Consider the following 14,415-nt stretch of genomic DNA (forward strand, 5'->3'; position numbering starts at 1 on the left):
ACCACCACCATCACTACCATCACTACCATTGTCACCACCACCACCATGACTAACATTATCACCACTATCACCACCATCACCATCACCACCATCACTACCATTATCACCACCATCACCACCATCACCACCACCACAATCACCATCACCACCATCACCACCACCATCACCACCACCACCATCACTACCATTATCACCACCATCACCATCACCAGCACCATCAGCACCACCACCATCACCACCACTATCACCAACCACCATCATTAACATTATCACCATCATCACCACCACCACCATCACTACCATCACTACCATTGTCACCACCACCACCATGACTAACATTATCACCACTATCACCACCATCACCATCACCACCATCACTACCATTATCACCACCATCACCAACATCACCACCACCACAATCACCATCACCACCATCACCACCACCATCACCACCACCACAATCACTACCATCCTCACCATCATCACTACCACTGTCATTACCACCACCACCAGCACCACCACTACCACCACCACCATTACCCCCACCATCACCACCACCATCATTGCCATTATCACCACCATCATCCTCACCATCACCACCACCATCATTACCATTATCACCACCAGCACCAGCACCACCATCACCACCATCACCACCCTCTGTGTGTCTGAACAGTGATTCCTACACTTACAGATTTCTCTGTCTGTCATCTATCCCTAGCTGACAAGTGTTTGACCTTTTGTATATTTTTGCCCAGAGATGGCCAGGTGAGAACTAATTTTAAAAACTCCTTTAACACTAAATCTATATTATCTTAAATTTCATTAAGACAATAGAATATTTTTGAATGATTATATAACCATGTTGCATAAATTGTGAAATTGAATACCTATGTAGACTGAAGAGAAATAAGTGCTTAAATTTTAGCTTCTCCCTCAAACTTTTATGATTTTTCTTCAAGTATACACATCTTACTTCAGCTATCAAGAAATGCTAATATCTATCTGGCCCGTGGCCTGATTCCAGACTCTCAGATTGGAGGGAATTGGAACCACCTCCTCTCAGCTCCATAGCTGATTGCTAACATCATTCAGAGTGACTTAATCTACTTCCATCCCAAATCTTTTCTAAATTAAAACTCTCTGGCTTTTTGGTCCCCTCACATTCAATTTGATAGCATATATTCTTCATTTCCGGCATAAGAATGACCTAATTTAATGTTTTTAAAACACTTTTTAAAAAAACTTTAAAAAAATTATATAACACCAGGGAATGAAATTTTCAGATTACTTACTTAGATAAAACTGCTTTTGTCTTGTTTGTTTATTTATTTTGGTCACAAGGGAAAATTGGAGTCAGTGCTTGAAACAGGTCTGAAACGCTGCCACACGTTAAGGGAAGTCACTAGCAGAATGCCAGGACCCCCTTTAGGCCAGGGCCCTGCACTGCCAGCCTGCATGCTGAGGGAGGCCAAGAGGGGCAGGCACAGCTCCTGTGCTGCTTGGAAAAACCTCCAAATGTAAGGAGTGCGGAGTCTCCAGCAGCTGCCCTGTGAACCACACTTCCCTTCCAAAAGCAGTTCAAGTTTAGAAAGAGTTCCAGAAAGTTAGAGTTCAGAAAGAGGCTGCTTAACTCCTGGACTGATGTTGCTTCTCCTCACAGACCCAATTTGAAAAACCAGCTGAGAACTGGTAAGGTCAAAATCCAAGGGCTGCAGAGAGCAGCTTTGGGCTCTTAGCTAAGAGGTGGAGGAGTTTGACTTCAGAGATCCTAAAAGGAAAGTGCTGTAAGAGACCAGCTCAAGGGGAAGGGAATACATCTCAGATTATAAATACTTGGTGACTCAGGACGGTGGCAGTGTGTTCTCTCTTTACACAAGAGTCCTGGGCTGGGTCCACTGATTACCAAACACACATTCCCTGAGCTTAGAAAACAGCTTCTCTTTCATTCCTTTCAAGAAAGCACAGTCTCTAAAAGGATCACTTGCATCACCAGCCACTTAAGCTTGGTCTGAAGCTGCTGGACCAGTTGTCGATGTGACTCTATGATGCCTAGACTAAAACTTACTCAGTAAGACACTGAAATTCTTGCTCTCCTTGGAACAAAACAAGGTTGTTTGGGAACACCCGGACATTTTCAGATAAAGGACATTCATATAGCTCCCACCTGTGCTTTTAAAAATAAAAGCTGAATTTAGGGAATTTAGGACGTATTTAGGTTTCAAAATATTTTGCAAGCATTTTTGTTGTGTTTTAAATAAAAGTTTATTTGGAAGCTCTCTGATGATACCAGCATGTTGCCAGCGTCTGTTTTCAAATGTTGCAGTTGACATTCAGGAGAAAATGTTCCCATCTTAGGGTGCATTGGGCATCGCAACTGTAGGGAATTCTTCCCCAGGCGAGACGCACTGATCTAACGCTGATCTAACTGTCGGGAATGTTTTCTGTACGCAGACCGTCCGGAGCAAGTGAGGCTTTGCTTTCTGAGTCTGAGAACAAAATCCGTGAGCAACTCACACTCGAGGGGCACGTGGAAAGTACCACTCTGCAGATTCCTCCCGCCGCCGGGCCCCAGGGTAGAGAGCAGAGCCGGGCCCTGGCACCTGCAGACGGAGGGGCGGCGGCCCGCGGGCGCACGGTGGAGCTGCGGCTGAGCCTCCGTCCCCCGGGAGAGTCGCCCTCCCTGGCCCCGACCCCGGGCGTCGGGGGAGGTCAGCGGCCGCAGGCTCAGTCCCCCGGCCCCTCCCCGGCCCCCTCCCGGAGTCCCTCCCCAGATCCCATCCCCATCCCGGGGGACGAGCAGTGGCCGCAGACTCCGCCCCCCGGCCCCTCCCCTGTCCCCGCCCCAGCCCCCTCGCCCACCCCGGGGGACGGGCAGTGGCCGCAGACCCCGCCCCCGGGGCTCCAAACCGCGCTCCCCGACCGAGCCGCGCCGCCGCCGGCAGACGCTCCGCGCCCGGGACCCGACCGCAGCCGCCCGCACCGGCACCGCGCGCGGCACGCGCGTAAGTCCCGGGCCTCCCGCCCCGCTGTGTGGGTGGCCCTCTCTCTCGGTGGCCTTCGGGTGCAGCTCAGAAACGCACAGGAGAGCGGACGAGAAACCAGACCCGGCCTCGGAGTGGGGGCGGGTCGGCGGGCCGCGCAGACCCCAGTTTCCGGGCTTGGTACCGGGGGCGCAGGAGCTTAGAAAGCGCAGTGGCCAACGCCCGTCGGGTCTGTCTCGGAAGGCTGCCTGGTTTGGTGTTAGGGCAGCGCCAGAGCATTCGAAGGCATGTGGCTTCCGAGTTCAGCGTCAGAAACGGCCGGCGTGCGGCTGGAGCTGCCTTTCAAACGCGGGCTGCACTCCCGAGCCGAAGGCTGGTCTCCCCAAGAAGGCGCCCTGCAGCTTGATGATGCCTGCAGAAGTGAGCTTGACGGACAAGGCCATGTGTCCCTCGAGCGGTCACACGATCCCGTCTTGGGCGAGGCCGCGCTGGACCGCGCGGCGTGACCTGCGCCTTCTAGACCCCGCGGGCTTCAGGGCGGGTGCAGGCGTGGAGGGTCCGGGCGGCAGGCGCGGGCTCGAGGCTGCCGGGCGTTCTGTTTCATTCAAGGCAGTGGGGACTGAGTAGGAGTCAGGTGCCAGGCGCGCTGTCCCTCCCGCTCTCCCTCCCTCTCTCTCCCTCCCTCTCTCTCTCTCTCTCTCTCTCTCTCTCTCTCTCTCTCTGTGCGTGTGTGTGCGTGCGTGTGTGTGTCCTTTACAAATTTGGGGATCTCGGTTGAGGATGGGAAGTGGCCGAGGCACTTGAACGTGTGAGTGTCCCACCACCGCAGGGAGCTCTTGCATTGTTCTCCTCCAGGAGCGTATTTTTAGCATGACCATTTGTACTTCCTTGGCAAGTGCCGTCCTTTGCTTATACTTGAGGCCGCTGTGCCATCTTCACATTTATAGCATCCTAAGCGGCCGCACCAAGACAGCATCCACATACTTTGGCAGTGATGTGAGCGACAACTGTGCAACTGTGACTGTCATTTAACAAGTTGTATAACCTAAGTCAGGAAGGAATCACAGTTAGTAATGACCACACTTAACTTTTCTATGTACGAGATTTCATCCCTGGTGAATATAACTTGGTTAAAAAATGATTTCCTCTGATTACATTTTATTTTCAAAAAGTAACCATGAGATCTGATTTTCTTGTGACAAAAGAGCTAATTTTCAATCATAAAATACTTAATTTTTTTCCTGAAATATCCATTTAACTTGATAAATTAAATGCTTGTGTATAATATACATTATCCTTAAAAACATGATTATAATTAACTGATGCAATAAATTAATTTGACAGTTCACATTTGTAACTATAAAAGAAACACTTAAATATCAATTTTTGTTATTTTATAACTATCAAGCTCTTGTTTTAAATGACCCAGTTGCTGCACCAATTCTTATATCAGTTAAAAGTTCAGAGTCATATGATTTTAAAATTTCCCCAAGATTTACCCCTATACTACTGCAATTTAAGCAGTATTATATTTCCAAAATAGCAAATTCTATAAATTTGTTGAGAAAGCTTCGTAGTTAGTTTATTACATGTCTTCACAGTGACCCAGTATCCTGATTTATAACTAATTATTCAGTACCTTCAATTGTTAGTTCAGAGTTTGGTATTTATATTAATTCAGTAATAGTCATTGAAAAGACAGGGTGGTTTTCAAAGTAAAAAAGAAAAACAGTAGAAGATGACAAAGAATAAAACCTAAATATCTTAATTCATTATATTAAATCACTTAGGAAAATTTTAAATGTTCTTAGGACACATCCTCTCCTTTTTAAGATGCTTAAAAAGTTTTATATTTACATTTCATTTTTTAAATATGGAAGTACAAAGTATATCTTGTGTTTCAAAAATCTTATATTCTTAAGTATGTTCTTTTAAATTCTATTTGCATCCCAGTAGCTGGGAGTTTCCAGCCATGTTCTATTGCTCCAGTGGAAGGCTGGTGGAGAGAAAGAGGTATGAAACATGCTCTACTCAGCACACATGAAATGCATTCACAGAACACATGGAGTAGTGCTTGCAGTCAGATACATGGTTGCTATTACAGGAGCAGCAATTTTAAAAGAAACAGGGACTGGGATGTAGCTCAGGGTGCTCAGCATGTGTGCGCCCGCATGCATGAGGCACCGAAAAAGAAAAAGAAAGAGAGAGGAATGAGTTGGAGTCCTTCAAAGTCCAGCGCCCCTTGGAGGAGGGTCCTGTGTGTGCACCCCAGGGGGTCGTTTCTGGGTTGCTGTGATGTGTTCCTTGAAGTCCTTGGCTCAAAATGATCCTTCTTTTTTTCCTTAGGGCTCAGGAGGAGTGAGAGCCTGTCGGAAAAGCAGGTGAAAGAAGCCAAGTCCAAATGCAAGAGTATCGCTCTGCTGCTCACGGAGGCCCCCAACCCCAGCTCCAAGGGGGTGCTGATGTTTAAGAAGCGCCGGCGCAGGGCCAGAAAGTACACCCTGGTCAGCTACGGCACTGGAGAGCTCGAGAGGGAGGCAGGCGAGGAGGAGGAGGAGGAGGAGGAGGGCTGCAGGGAGCACGCGTGTGAGCTCGCATTTCTCCACACCAGTGAGTCGGAGGCAGACGAGGACCTGCCGTCTGACACTGACCACAGCGGGCAGGCTGTGAGCTTTGACTGGGACTCTGGACTGGTGGACATTGAGAAGAAGCTGGAGAGCGGGGGTAAGATGGAGATGTTGCCGGACACCACGGGCAAGGGAGCCCTTATGTTTGCCAAGAGGAGGGAGAGAATGGATCAGATCACAGCCCAGAAGGAGGAGGGGAGGGCCAGTGGGCTGCCAGGGAGAGAAGCCGAGGCTGCCCACACAGACGGCCTCAGAGCCACGGCTTCCTACCAAAGCAAGGCAGAGGAGTCCGTGAGGGTGCAGAGCTCGGTGAGCCGGAGCTACATCCAGCTGGGCCAGGGTCCTAGACACGCGCCCCAGCAGAACGGCCTCGGTGGGGTCTCCGTGGCAGTCGAGGCCCACAGGACGACCCCCATGAACAGAACCGCCAAGCCCTTCCCCGGGCCTGGGAACCCACCAGCAGCCCCCTTCTCTCCCACCCGGAGCGTGACAAGTCCCATCTCTGATTTCCCGGCACCTCCACCTTACTCTGCGGTCACTCCTCCCCCGGACACTTTCTCCAGAGGGGTGTCAAGTCCTGTGGCCAGCCCGGCACAGCCCCCTCCCTGGCCTCAGCCTGCCCCGTGGACCCAGCCCGCCTTTTACGACTCTTCTGAGCGAATAGCTTCCCGGGATGAGAGGATCGCAGTGCCCGCGAAGAGAACAGGAATACTTCAGGAAGCCAAGAGGAGAAGCACCACCAAGCCCATGTTCACCTTCAAAGAGCCCAAAGTAAGCCCGAACCCTGAACTCCTGTCCCTGCTTCAGAATGCAGAGGGCAAACGGGGCACTGGAGGCGACTCTGGGCCCGAGGAGGACTACCTCAGCCTGGGCGCAGAGGCCTGCAATTTCATGCAGAGCCCCTCTGCTAAACAGAAGACCCCGCCTCCTGTGGCCCCCAAGCCAGCGGTCAAGTCCTCCTCCCAGCCAGTGACCCCAGTTTCTCCAGTCTGGGCTCCAGGAGCGGCTTCGACCCAACCTCCGGCCTTCCCTGCATCCAACCCACCACAGGGCACCGTCGTCTCCTCCATCCAAATAGCCCAGCCCTCCTACGGCCCTGCCCGGCCCGCGAGCGCACTGAACCTGGCAGGTCCCTTCAAAGGACCACAGGCAGCAGTGGCCAGTCAGAATTACACACCAAAGCCAGCAGCACCAGCACCCGCGGGTGGTGCTGCCCACACTGGTGCCGCGGGACCATCCACCGAGCTGCCCGGGATGAGCGGGAAGGGGGCCCAGCTCTTCGCCAAAAGGCAGTCGAGAATGGAGAAGTACGTGGTGGACGCCGACACCGTGCAGGCCCACGCAGCCCGGGCACAGTCGCCCACGCCGTCCCTCCCAGCCGGCTGGAAGTACTCCTCCAACATCCGCGCGCCGCCTCCGGTGGCCTACAATCCCATCCACTCCCCCTCCTACCCGCTGGCTGCTCTCAAGTCTCAGCCGTCAGCCCCACAGGCTTCCAGAGTGGGCAAGAAAAAGGGCAAGAAGCCCCTCAACGCCTTGGATGTCATGAAGCACCAGCCGTATCAGCTCAATGCGGCCCTGTTCACCTTCCAGCCTCCAGGTGCCAAGGATGGCCTCCCGCAGAAGCCACCAGTCAAGGCCAGCCCCGGCCCTGTCCTGAACCAGGCTCCGCCTCCCCGGCCGGTCCCCTTGGGCTCCCCCAGGGCCGCTCAGGCTCCCTCAGTGTGCTCGCTGCCGGCCTACACCTCCCAGCCCTGCCGCTCTGCAGAGCCTGCCTCACCAGCCAGCGCGTCCCCAGTGCCTGTGGCTGTCCCCGCCTCTCCTAGGCAGGAGCCGGCCTCCTTGTCTTATTTTGTGGCGCCAAGGCCCAAGTTCTCGGCCAAGAAAAGTGGAGTTGCTGTGCAGGTGTGGAGACCATCCGTCGTGGAAGAGTAGCCTTGTAACCACCACTGTCCACTAGCTTGAAATGAGTTGTTTGCAGTGTTACTTGAGCCCGAGAATGCCTAACAGATCCTCACTCGCTTAGTCTCAGATAGGTCACCTCCCAGTCTGGGTCCAAGGAGGCAGAAATCCAGCTCAGATTGACTTAGTATATACTTCTTTGCACACTTTAAAAATCCGAATCCCCAAGTAGACATGTGCCAATACTTGAAAGAAGCAGGATACTTAGGATTTATGCTTTAGCCACAAGAAAGACAGCGATCAGCTTATCAAGTTCAGGACACAGCCTTTGGGCAGGTGCAGAGGTGGAGGACACACCACACGTGCTAGCTGAGACTGCCCTTCTGAGTCGAGCTTGACCTCTGTTGCTAGTGTCCAGGGAGTGAAGTCTGCCCAGGACGGGTGGGCTCTGGTGAGCCACCTCGTACCCAATCTGGTGTCTCAGAGGAGGTGCCCCGCGGGTTGCTGGAGCACCCAGGGCCGAAGGGCGGTGGGGAGGAGAGGGTCTGAAAGCCGCCGAACACTCATGGTGCAGACTCTCCTGCCGGTGTTCTTGCGTGTAGTGACCACTTCAGAAGACTGACCTAGAGTGAGAAGGAGAAGGCCCCCTCCCTGCCCAGCCGCTTAAGGACCAGGCACAGTCCTCTTCGGTTGCCCATGAAGGCGCAGGTGGTTCTCCTGGGCTGAGGCAGGCGGCAGAGTGCAGGGCAGGAAGTGGCTGTGGGAAGCAGGGGCAGGTGCCTGCGGAGCTGGGCAGCGGGACCTGAGGGTCCCAATGTGAGCAGGAGGAGCCCGCTTACAGCACAGGCAGGGTGGGGGGCAGCGCGCAGCGTCAGACCCAGTGCCACACAGACCTCTGAGCCACCACTCTCTCTGCAAGGGCTTCCCCGCAGCTGCTGGCAGCTCTGTCCTGGCACCTCTGCTTCTTCCTTCTCTGATGGACCAGGGTCCTGCAGGCAAGCTTGCCTTGTCAGTGCGGATGGCCATAGTGTCTCAGCCCCTGGCCACCAGGTGGACAGTGTCACTGAGAGTGGACCTGAAGAGCTCTCCTTACCTGAGTCTGAGTGTGGCCATCCACGGAAACTGTTCCACGTGAGTTGTGTGGACAGCACGCAGCACTCAGGTCCCAGGAGAGCCACCTCTTAGCGGGAGAGGTGCTCAGAGACCTCTCACAGAGGCCTGCCTGGCCTGCGGGCTCGCGTGCCACCACCTCTGAAGGCTCTGTGCTCCTGTCCTTTCCTGTGGTCACTGTCAATCTGTTTTCACTGTCCTATTAAAATATTACTGTCTTCTTTATCTGTTCATTGCACATATTTTTTAGAAATCTGCCTTGTCTGAGTTATTCTGACCTAAGTCATTTCTCAGATATTTCTTCCATAGCATCTGAATTTCTCCACAGATTATAAAACTGCAAGCCTCAGGGATTTCTAAAACGTACACTAAGAAGAGAATTAAGCCAGCTGCCCACAATGCGACTGATTCTTCTGTTTTTTGTTTTGTTTTGTTTTGTTTTGTTTTTTTTCTGTAAAATCTTCCATTATCTTTGGTGGTAATACAACCACAGGAAGTGGGGCTTCTTATTTGCCTTTTCATGAAATCAATTAGGAAGATTAGTGTAGGATAAAGGGAAAAACAGTCTACCCCTTATATAATACAGCTCTTTATATCACTTGTTCTCTGTTGGATACTGTGTATTTTGCATTGTTTTCTAATGCAAAATGTAGGTATAGCAGGAAAGGAACTTATTCTTCTACCTGCATGCTCACCTAGATCACTCTCCTACCTGCATGCTCACCTAGATCACTCTCATAACTGAGTGCTTACCTAGCCTCTGAAGCATGGCTGAAGTTAGAGGAAATATGTGGAACACACTGGCTGTCCATTTGAGATCAGCTCAGAAGTGTCCTGGGAGGGCAGGCTTCCCGGTTGTCCAGGGCTTCTGGTGCATAGGAGTGAGAAGTGTTTTAGGCTTGTTTCCTGTTGGACAGGTGGCAGTCTGCAGAGCTACTCTTTTCAGTTGATGACTTAGGACAACTAACATGCCTGTATGTTCTCATCCTCTGGGGACAGGCTTCCCAGAAAGCATCCAGGAGACTTGTAGGCATGCAGCTGAAGCATCTGCCGTTTCCACCAGGAGCTGGTAGTGGAGGTCTTATCTTGGACCAGACTTCATAGGAGAAATGTGGAAATTCTGGGGATGATGCTCACAGCAGAGTTTGACCTCTCTCTGAGGGATGTGGGAGGAGGGGAGGGCGGGAGAGAGATTTCCTTTTCCTCTTCTCCCACTGGCTGCATGACCAGGTTCTGGTGGGTGCAGGGCTGAACGCCAGCCGAGCTGCCCTCAGGGGCCACTCTGCAGTCTGCACGGCTCTCTGTGGTGTGGCGGGTGGTTGGTTGGCTGGGACTGAGATCTGGGAGGCCTCCTCCTGGCTCTTGCTTAGCTTGGTGTCCAGGCAGAGTGCTCAGGCCTCTTTGTCAGCACAGTGGCCGCAGTCCTAGGTAGGCATCTGCGTCATATTAGGAGCCTCAGTACCACCCTGAGGAGCTCCAGGGGCCTGATGGGGCTTTGGGAGGTACAGTGCCAGTCACAGGTGACTTACTGAAGGGCAGGGTTTAGCAAAGGCTCTTCCTGCCAGGGTCCCTAGCAGACGCCAGCCTCTCCTCCAGGTGTGTGGGTTGTGGAAGGGACCAGGAGGCTGCTGCATGGACAGAGCTGCTGTGTGACTGCCCCATCCTGGGGAGGGCAAACCGATCATCACAGGGTGTCTAAGTGAGTTGCTGCCTCGCCTTAGAAGGTTCGGTTTTGTTTCTTGTAACTCGATAGTGGACCTCTGTGCTCTGGGGCGGTGTCTGCTTTGGACCAGCCACGGACAGCTGCATGTTGGGACCGTTTTTAAAGGTGCATTTGGTCATTCCAGAGCATAGAAAGCGTCATGTCAAAGAAATCTAGTAGAATCCTTAGTGATCACATTACCAATTCTCGTTTTGCACAAACTATCCCCTGGATCCTCATGAGAAGCTGTCCACTTTACGCACGGGAAACCCAGTCCTGTTGAGTAGTTCCCCTGCCTGCAGTTGTTCTGGTCTGTGCTGATGGCCTTCCCCGGGGGCTGTGAGTCCCCACCCAACTGATGCTGGAGAGCAAGACCCAGATCTGCAGCGTCACTAACACGGACCCACACTTAGGGGGTGGACGAGTGTAGACGGGGTGCCTTTCCTGCTTGTTGTGGCTGAGGGTCCTCCACTGCCAACGGGCATGTCACAGGTGCTGCCCGAGGCTCTGGAGGACAGAAGACCTAGTGTTTGCCCTGGGGTCTGGTCGCAAAGGCCCTGCTGCCTGCAGTTTCTCAGTTGTATCCTGGAGAACCTGTGTGCTCCCCTCCCAAGGGAGAGTTTGAATCGCTGTGGAGTCCCCACCAGCCAGGCAGGAGGGTCTGAGGTCAGGCATCCGGGAAGGGTGGTCCCGAGAGGCCACACACTGAATCCCCCGAGGGAAGCATGGCGCACTCCCTGCAGCCGCTCACCAGAATCAGGCAGCCGACTTGCGTTCAGACGTGTTTGTAAGTTCAAGAAAAGAGTGTGTAAATGCCAAGATCCAAGACTGCATTCCCAGAAACAGTGACCTCACTGGGGTCATGTCCCCATGTCACTGGACTCTGGCGGACACGGACTCCAGCAACTCTTCAGAGCTGCCAACGGAGTCAACTAGTGTTCAGGGAAAAGGCAGAGCAGGGACCCTCCTCCTGACTTCCCCGGTGGCCTCGGGGTGCAGCAGGCTGGTAGTCCCCACAGGGCACACAGCAGGCAGAGGCCACCAGTCGCCCGAGCACCAGCCCCAACAGCCTTGAGGCAGAGCATCCCTCCTCGTGTTGTCTGGGGGTCGGTTTCTTAAGTCTTAAGAACTCGGGCTTCTGCGGTGTGTCTATTTGTACACCACAGTAGCGCTTGACGTTTGGAAATCTTGGAACTTCTCAGAGGCAATTGAAGGAAGAGGAGTTTAATGAAGAGTCCCCACGTCTGGGCTGGAGAGGCAGCGCGGTGGCAGAGCTCTTGCTCAGCCTGTGTGAGGCTCTGGGTTTTACCCAGCACATCAAAGAATAAATTAGACCCTGTCAGGTACTTCTCAGACTCGTGGCTTTATCCAAGGCTCCCCCAATGACGGTGCACCTCAAGGCAAGGAGAGGAGCTGCTCTCCACCGGGCCCTGTCCTTCAAGCCCTCTTTTCCTCATGGATGCATCAAATTTTTCAGATTTTCATTTTGTGGGAAGCACCTCGTGCCTGGTGGGGGTACATTCAAGGGTACTGTGGGCCTCCCAGTCCCTACTCCTCCCCTGGGGGGTGTGCAGTGACAGCTCCCGCGTCCCCCTCCCCCCAGAATGGCTGCAGGTTCCTGGGAAAACTCACCTGAGTTGGGAAGGCACACAGTAGGCACAAAGAGTGCTGCACGCTTGGTCTGGGGCTTTCTTCAGGGGTCTTGGGTACTCTTAGTTGAGGAATTGCCTGCTTCAAGGTCACGAGACAACCCTGAATGGAGCATTCTGGTGCAAGTCAGGATGTGCAGAGGAGGGAGCCTGGTGCCTCCAAACAACCTGGGCCTTGGACCAAGTGGGGAGGGAGAGGAGATAAAGCACCCACCTTGTGCCTGGAAGTGTATGGAATCACTTCACACAGGCTGCAAGGATAGGGAACCCCAAGGAGAACTTCAGTGCTGAGTGCTGAGTACCTTTCAGGAAAGATGCTCTTGACCAGGGACCTTACGGAACAGGGCCACCCTCAGTCCCACCTCAGAGATACAGATGGGAGTGCCCTGTCAAGACCAGAGGACATGAAGGAAGGAGCCCTGCCACCAGCTGTTACTCAGCTTCCGCTGAAGGGAGGTACTTCCCTGTGATATCTGAAGCTCTGGGGGCCAGGAGGCTTGTCCAGCTGTGGCCAAGTTGCAGGAGTGTGCTCAGGGTGCACTCGGGGTGCGTGGCCTGCATGCCCGCGTGTTCTGCAGAACTACTCCTGCAGCCTGGGCCAGCTCAGCTCAGAGCCTGTCTGCACAGGCCCAAGGTCTGACCTTGTCCGGTCACCTTGGGAAGGGATTGCCCATAAGGTCACAGGGTTAAGCAGGAAGTCACATGCTTTGTAAGTACAAGTGATTTTGTGTGAATCCCCCGGATTCTCCCTTTTTCTTATGTGGGGTTGAATCAGGGATCTTCATGCACTTCACAGGAGGGGCTTCCCTAGGGCTTTCTTACCAAGTGGTGAATCAGCACCAGGCCTGGCCTACTACAAAACCTACCTAACCTGAGGCATTTCCACAGGGACAATTCTAAACAGATTAACACCAAGGGGAAATCAGTTTCCAGCATTTCAAGATACACACTATCCACAGTTGCCCTGGGATCTGGGAGCCGCCCTGCAACCAGCAGCTGCCCTGGGCCTGCCAGGCAGCAGAGCCCCCAGGGTCCCTGGAGTTCTTTCCTCCAGAGACTCAAGCAAGGGGGTGTTTACACCTACGTTTTCCCAACTGTTTTCTTTTCCTGAGCTGGGTCTCATTGCTATTCTGAAACACCTCCAGAGGAACCAGTGAACTGGATCCTGAGTGTTGGTGCTGTCAGCTCTGCTTCCAGAGCCAGCCAGGCCTGCCCCCAGCCACGCCCACCCCCAGCCAGGCCCGCCCCAGCCACGCCCACCCCCAGCCAGGCCTGCCCCCAGCCACGCCCACCCCCAGCCAGACCTGCCCCAGCCACGCCCGCCCCCAACCAGGCCTGCCACGGTCATGCCTGCCTCCTGCTGATTGGGAGATGTGAAACAAATAACCAGCCACTCTGGGCCTCAGTGCCTCAGCCGCGAGGTGCATGGTGCTGCAGGGCACGTCCTTAATACTAGGTGCAGATATCATCCTGCAGTGCACCCACCAGAGAGCTGCTGTTCCGAAAGCTTCCCAGGAGGAAAATAGCAACTGAACTAGTCCTGTTTTGTTCTGTTAGTCTGACTTCCAGTTTAGGGACCTGCCACTAGGAGGCAGCAGAAGCGGTGCCTGATAAGCTCTTGCCAACAGCAGGATCTGCTCCCAGGAGTCTAACGGAGACGCGGCCGCCCTGCTGCTCTGGCGAGGCGGTTGTGTAGGCCGCCCTCAGCCTGCTTCTCCACTCTGGCTTCACGCTCATCAGCTCTAGTAGTACAGCATCCTGAGATGAGACCAGGAAGCAAGAAAACTGGCCCAGTGTTTCTATGAAGTAAATGTGCTGGGCACGGCAGCACGTGCCTGTAATCTCAGTGCCTTGGAGGCTGAGGCAGGAAGATCACAAGTTCCAGGCTAGTGAGTCCCTGTCTTGAAATAAAAATTAAAATACAAAGGGCTGAGGATATAGTTCAGTGATTCAGCATCCTGGGGTTCAATCCCCACAACTACAAAAAGCATAAAGAAAAGAAAAGAAAATTAACTTATGTCAGCTTTGAGATTCCACTGTAAAGGTGCCAAGTTCCACTCGAAGTACCAAGGTCAGATAGGGCAAAAATGGCATGCTGGGCAGCATGAGAACCCTCGGGAGGCAGGCTTGCCATCAAGAGCGTTCTCACTGGGCCTGTGGGCAGCCCGAGCGAGGTTCTGGTGGGCTGCTGCAGCTGCACCGGCCTCAGCCCAGATCCCACTCGCGTCCCTGCGTTGGGATCTGTAGCAGTTGGCACGCACAGCTGCCCCATCCCTGCCACCAGCTCCGCCCTAGGACAAAGGGTCAACAACCTGGCCTGCACAGCGTAACCGATCCCCTTGCCTGTGGAATACAGTCCCTCTCCAAAAATGGAAATGGCAAACCCCCAGCTCATAGGGCAGGAGGCGAGGACAGTTCTCAGAAGCCCAGTGACCGATGTG

General features: G+C 53.5%; 1 protein-coding gene across 5 annotated transcripts in view; it reads left to right on the forward strand.

Annotated features, from left to right (window-relative positions):
- Window positions 1–14,415, forward strand: part of Synpo2 (synaptopodin 2) — a 154,553-nt gene that overhangs the window by 125,802 nt on the left and 14,336 nt on the right. For 3 of the 5 annotated variants that reach the window (XM_047565824.1, XM_047565825.1, XM_047565827.1), the window contains 2 exons: window positions 2,455–3,005; window positions 5,331–7,516. In XM_047565824.1, coding sequence (XP_047421780.1) covers window positions 2,455–3,005; window positions 5,331–7,516 — 2,737 coding nt within the window. Of the gene's footprint in view, window positions 1–2,454; window positions 3,006–4,982; window positions 4,998–5,330; window positions 7,517–14,415 lie in introns of those variants that run through there. The other 2 variants (XM_047565826.1, XM_047565828.1) reach the window with 2 other exon arrangements.

This window comes from Sciurus carolinensis, chromosome 10 (genome assembly GCF_902686445.1).
Source record: "Sciurus carolinensis chromosome 10, mSciCar1.2, whole genome shotgun sequence".
In the NCBI taxonomy this organism is placed as follows: Eukaryota; Metazoa; Chordata; class Mammalia; order Rodentia; family Sciuridae; genus Sciurus; species Sciurus carolinensis.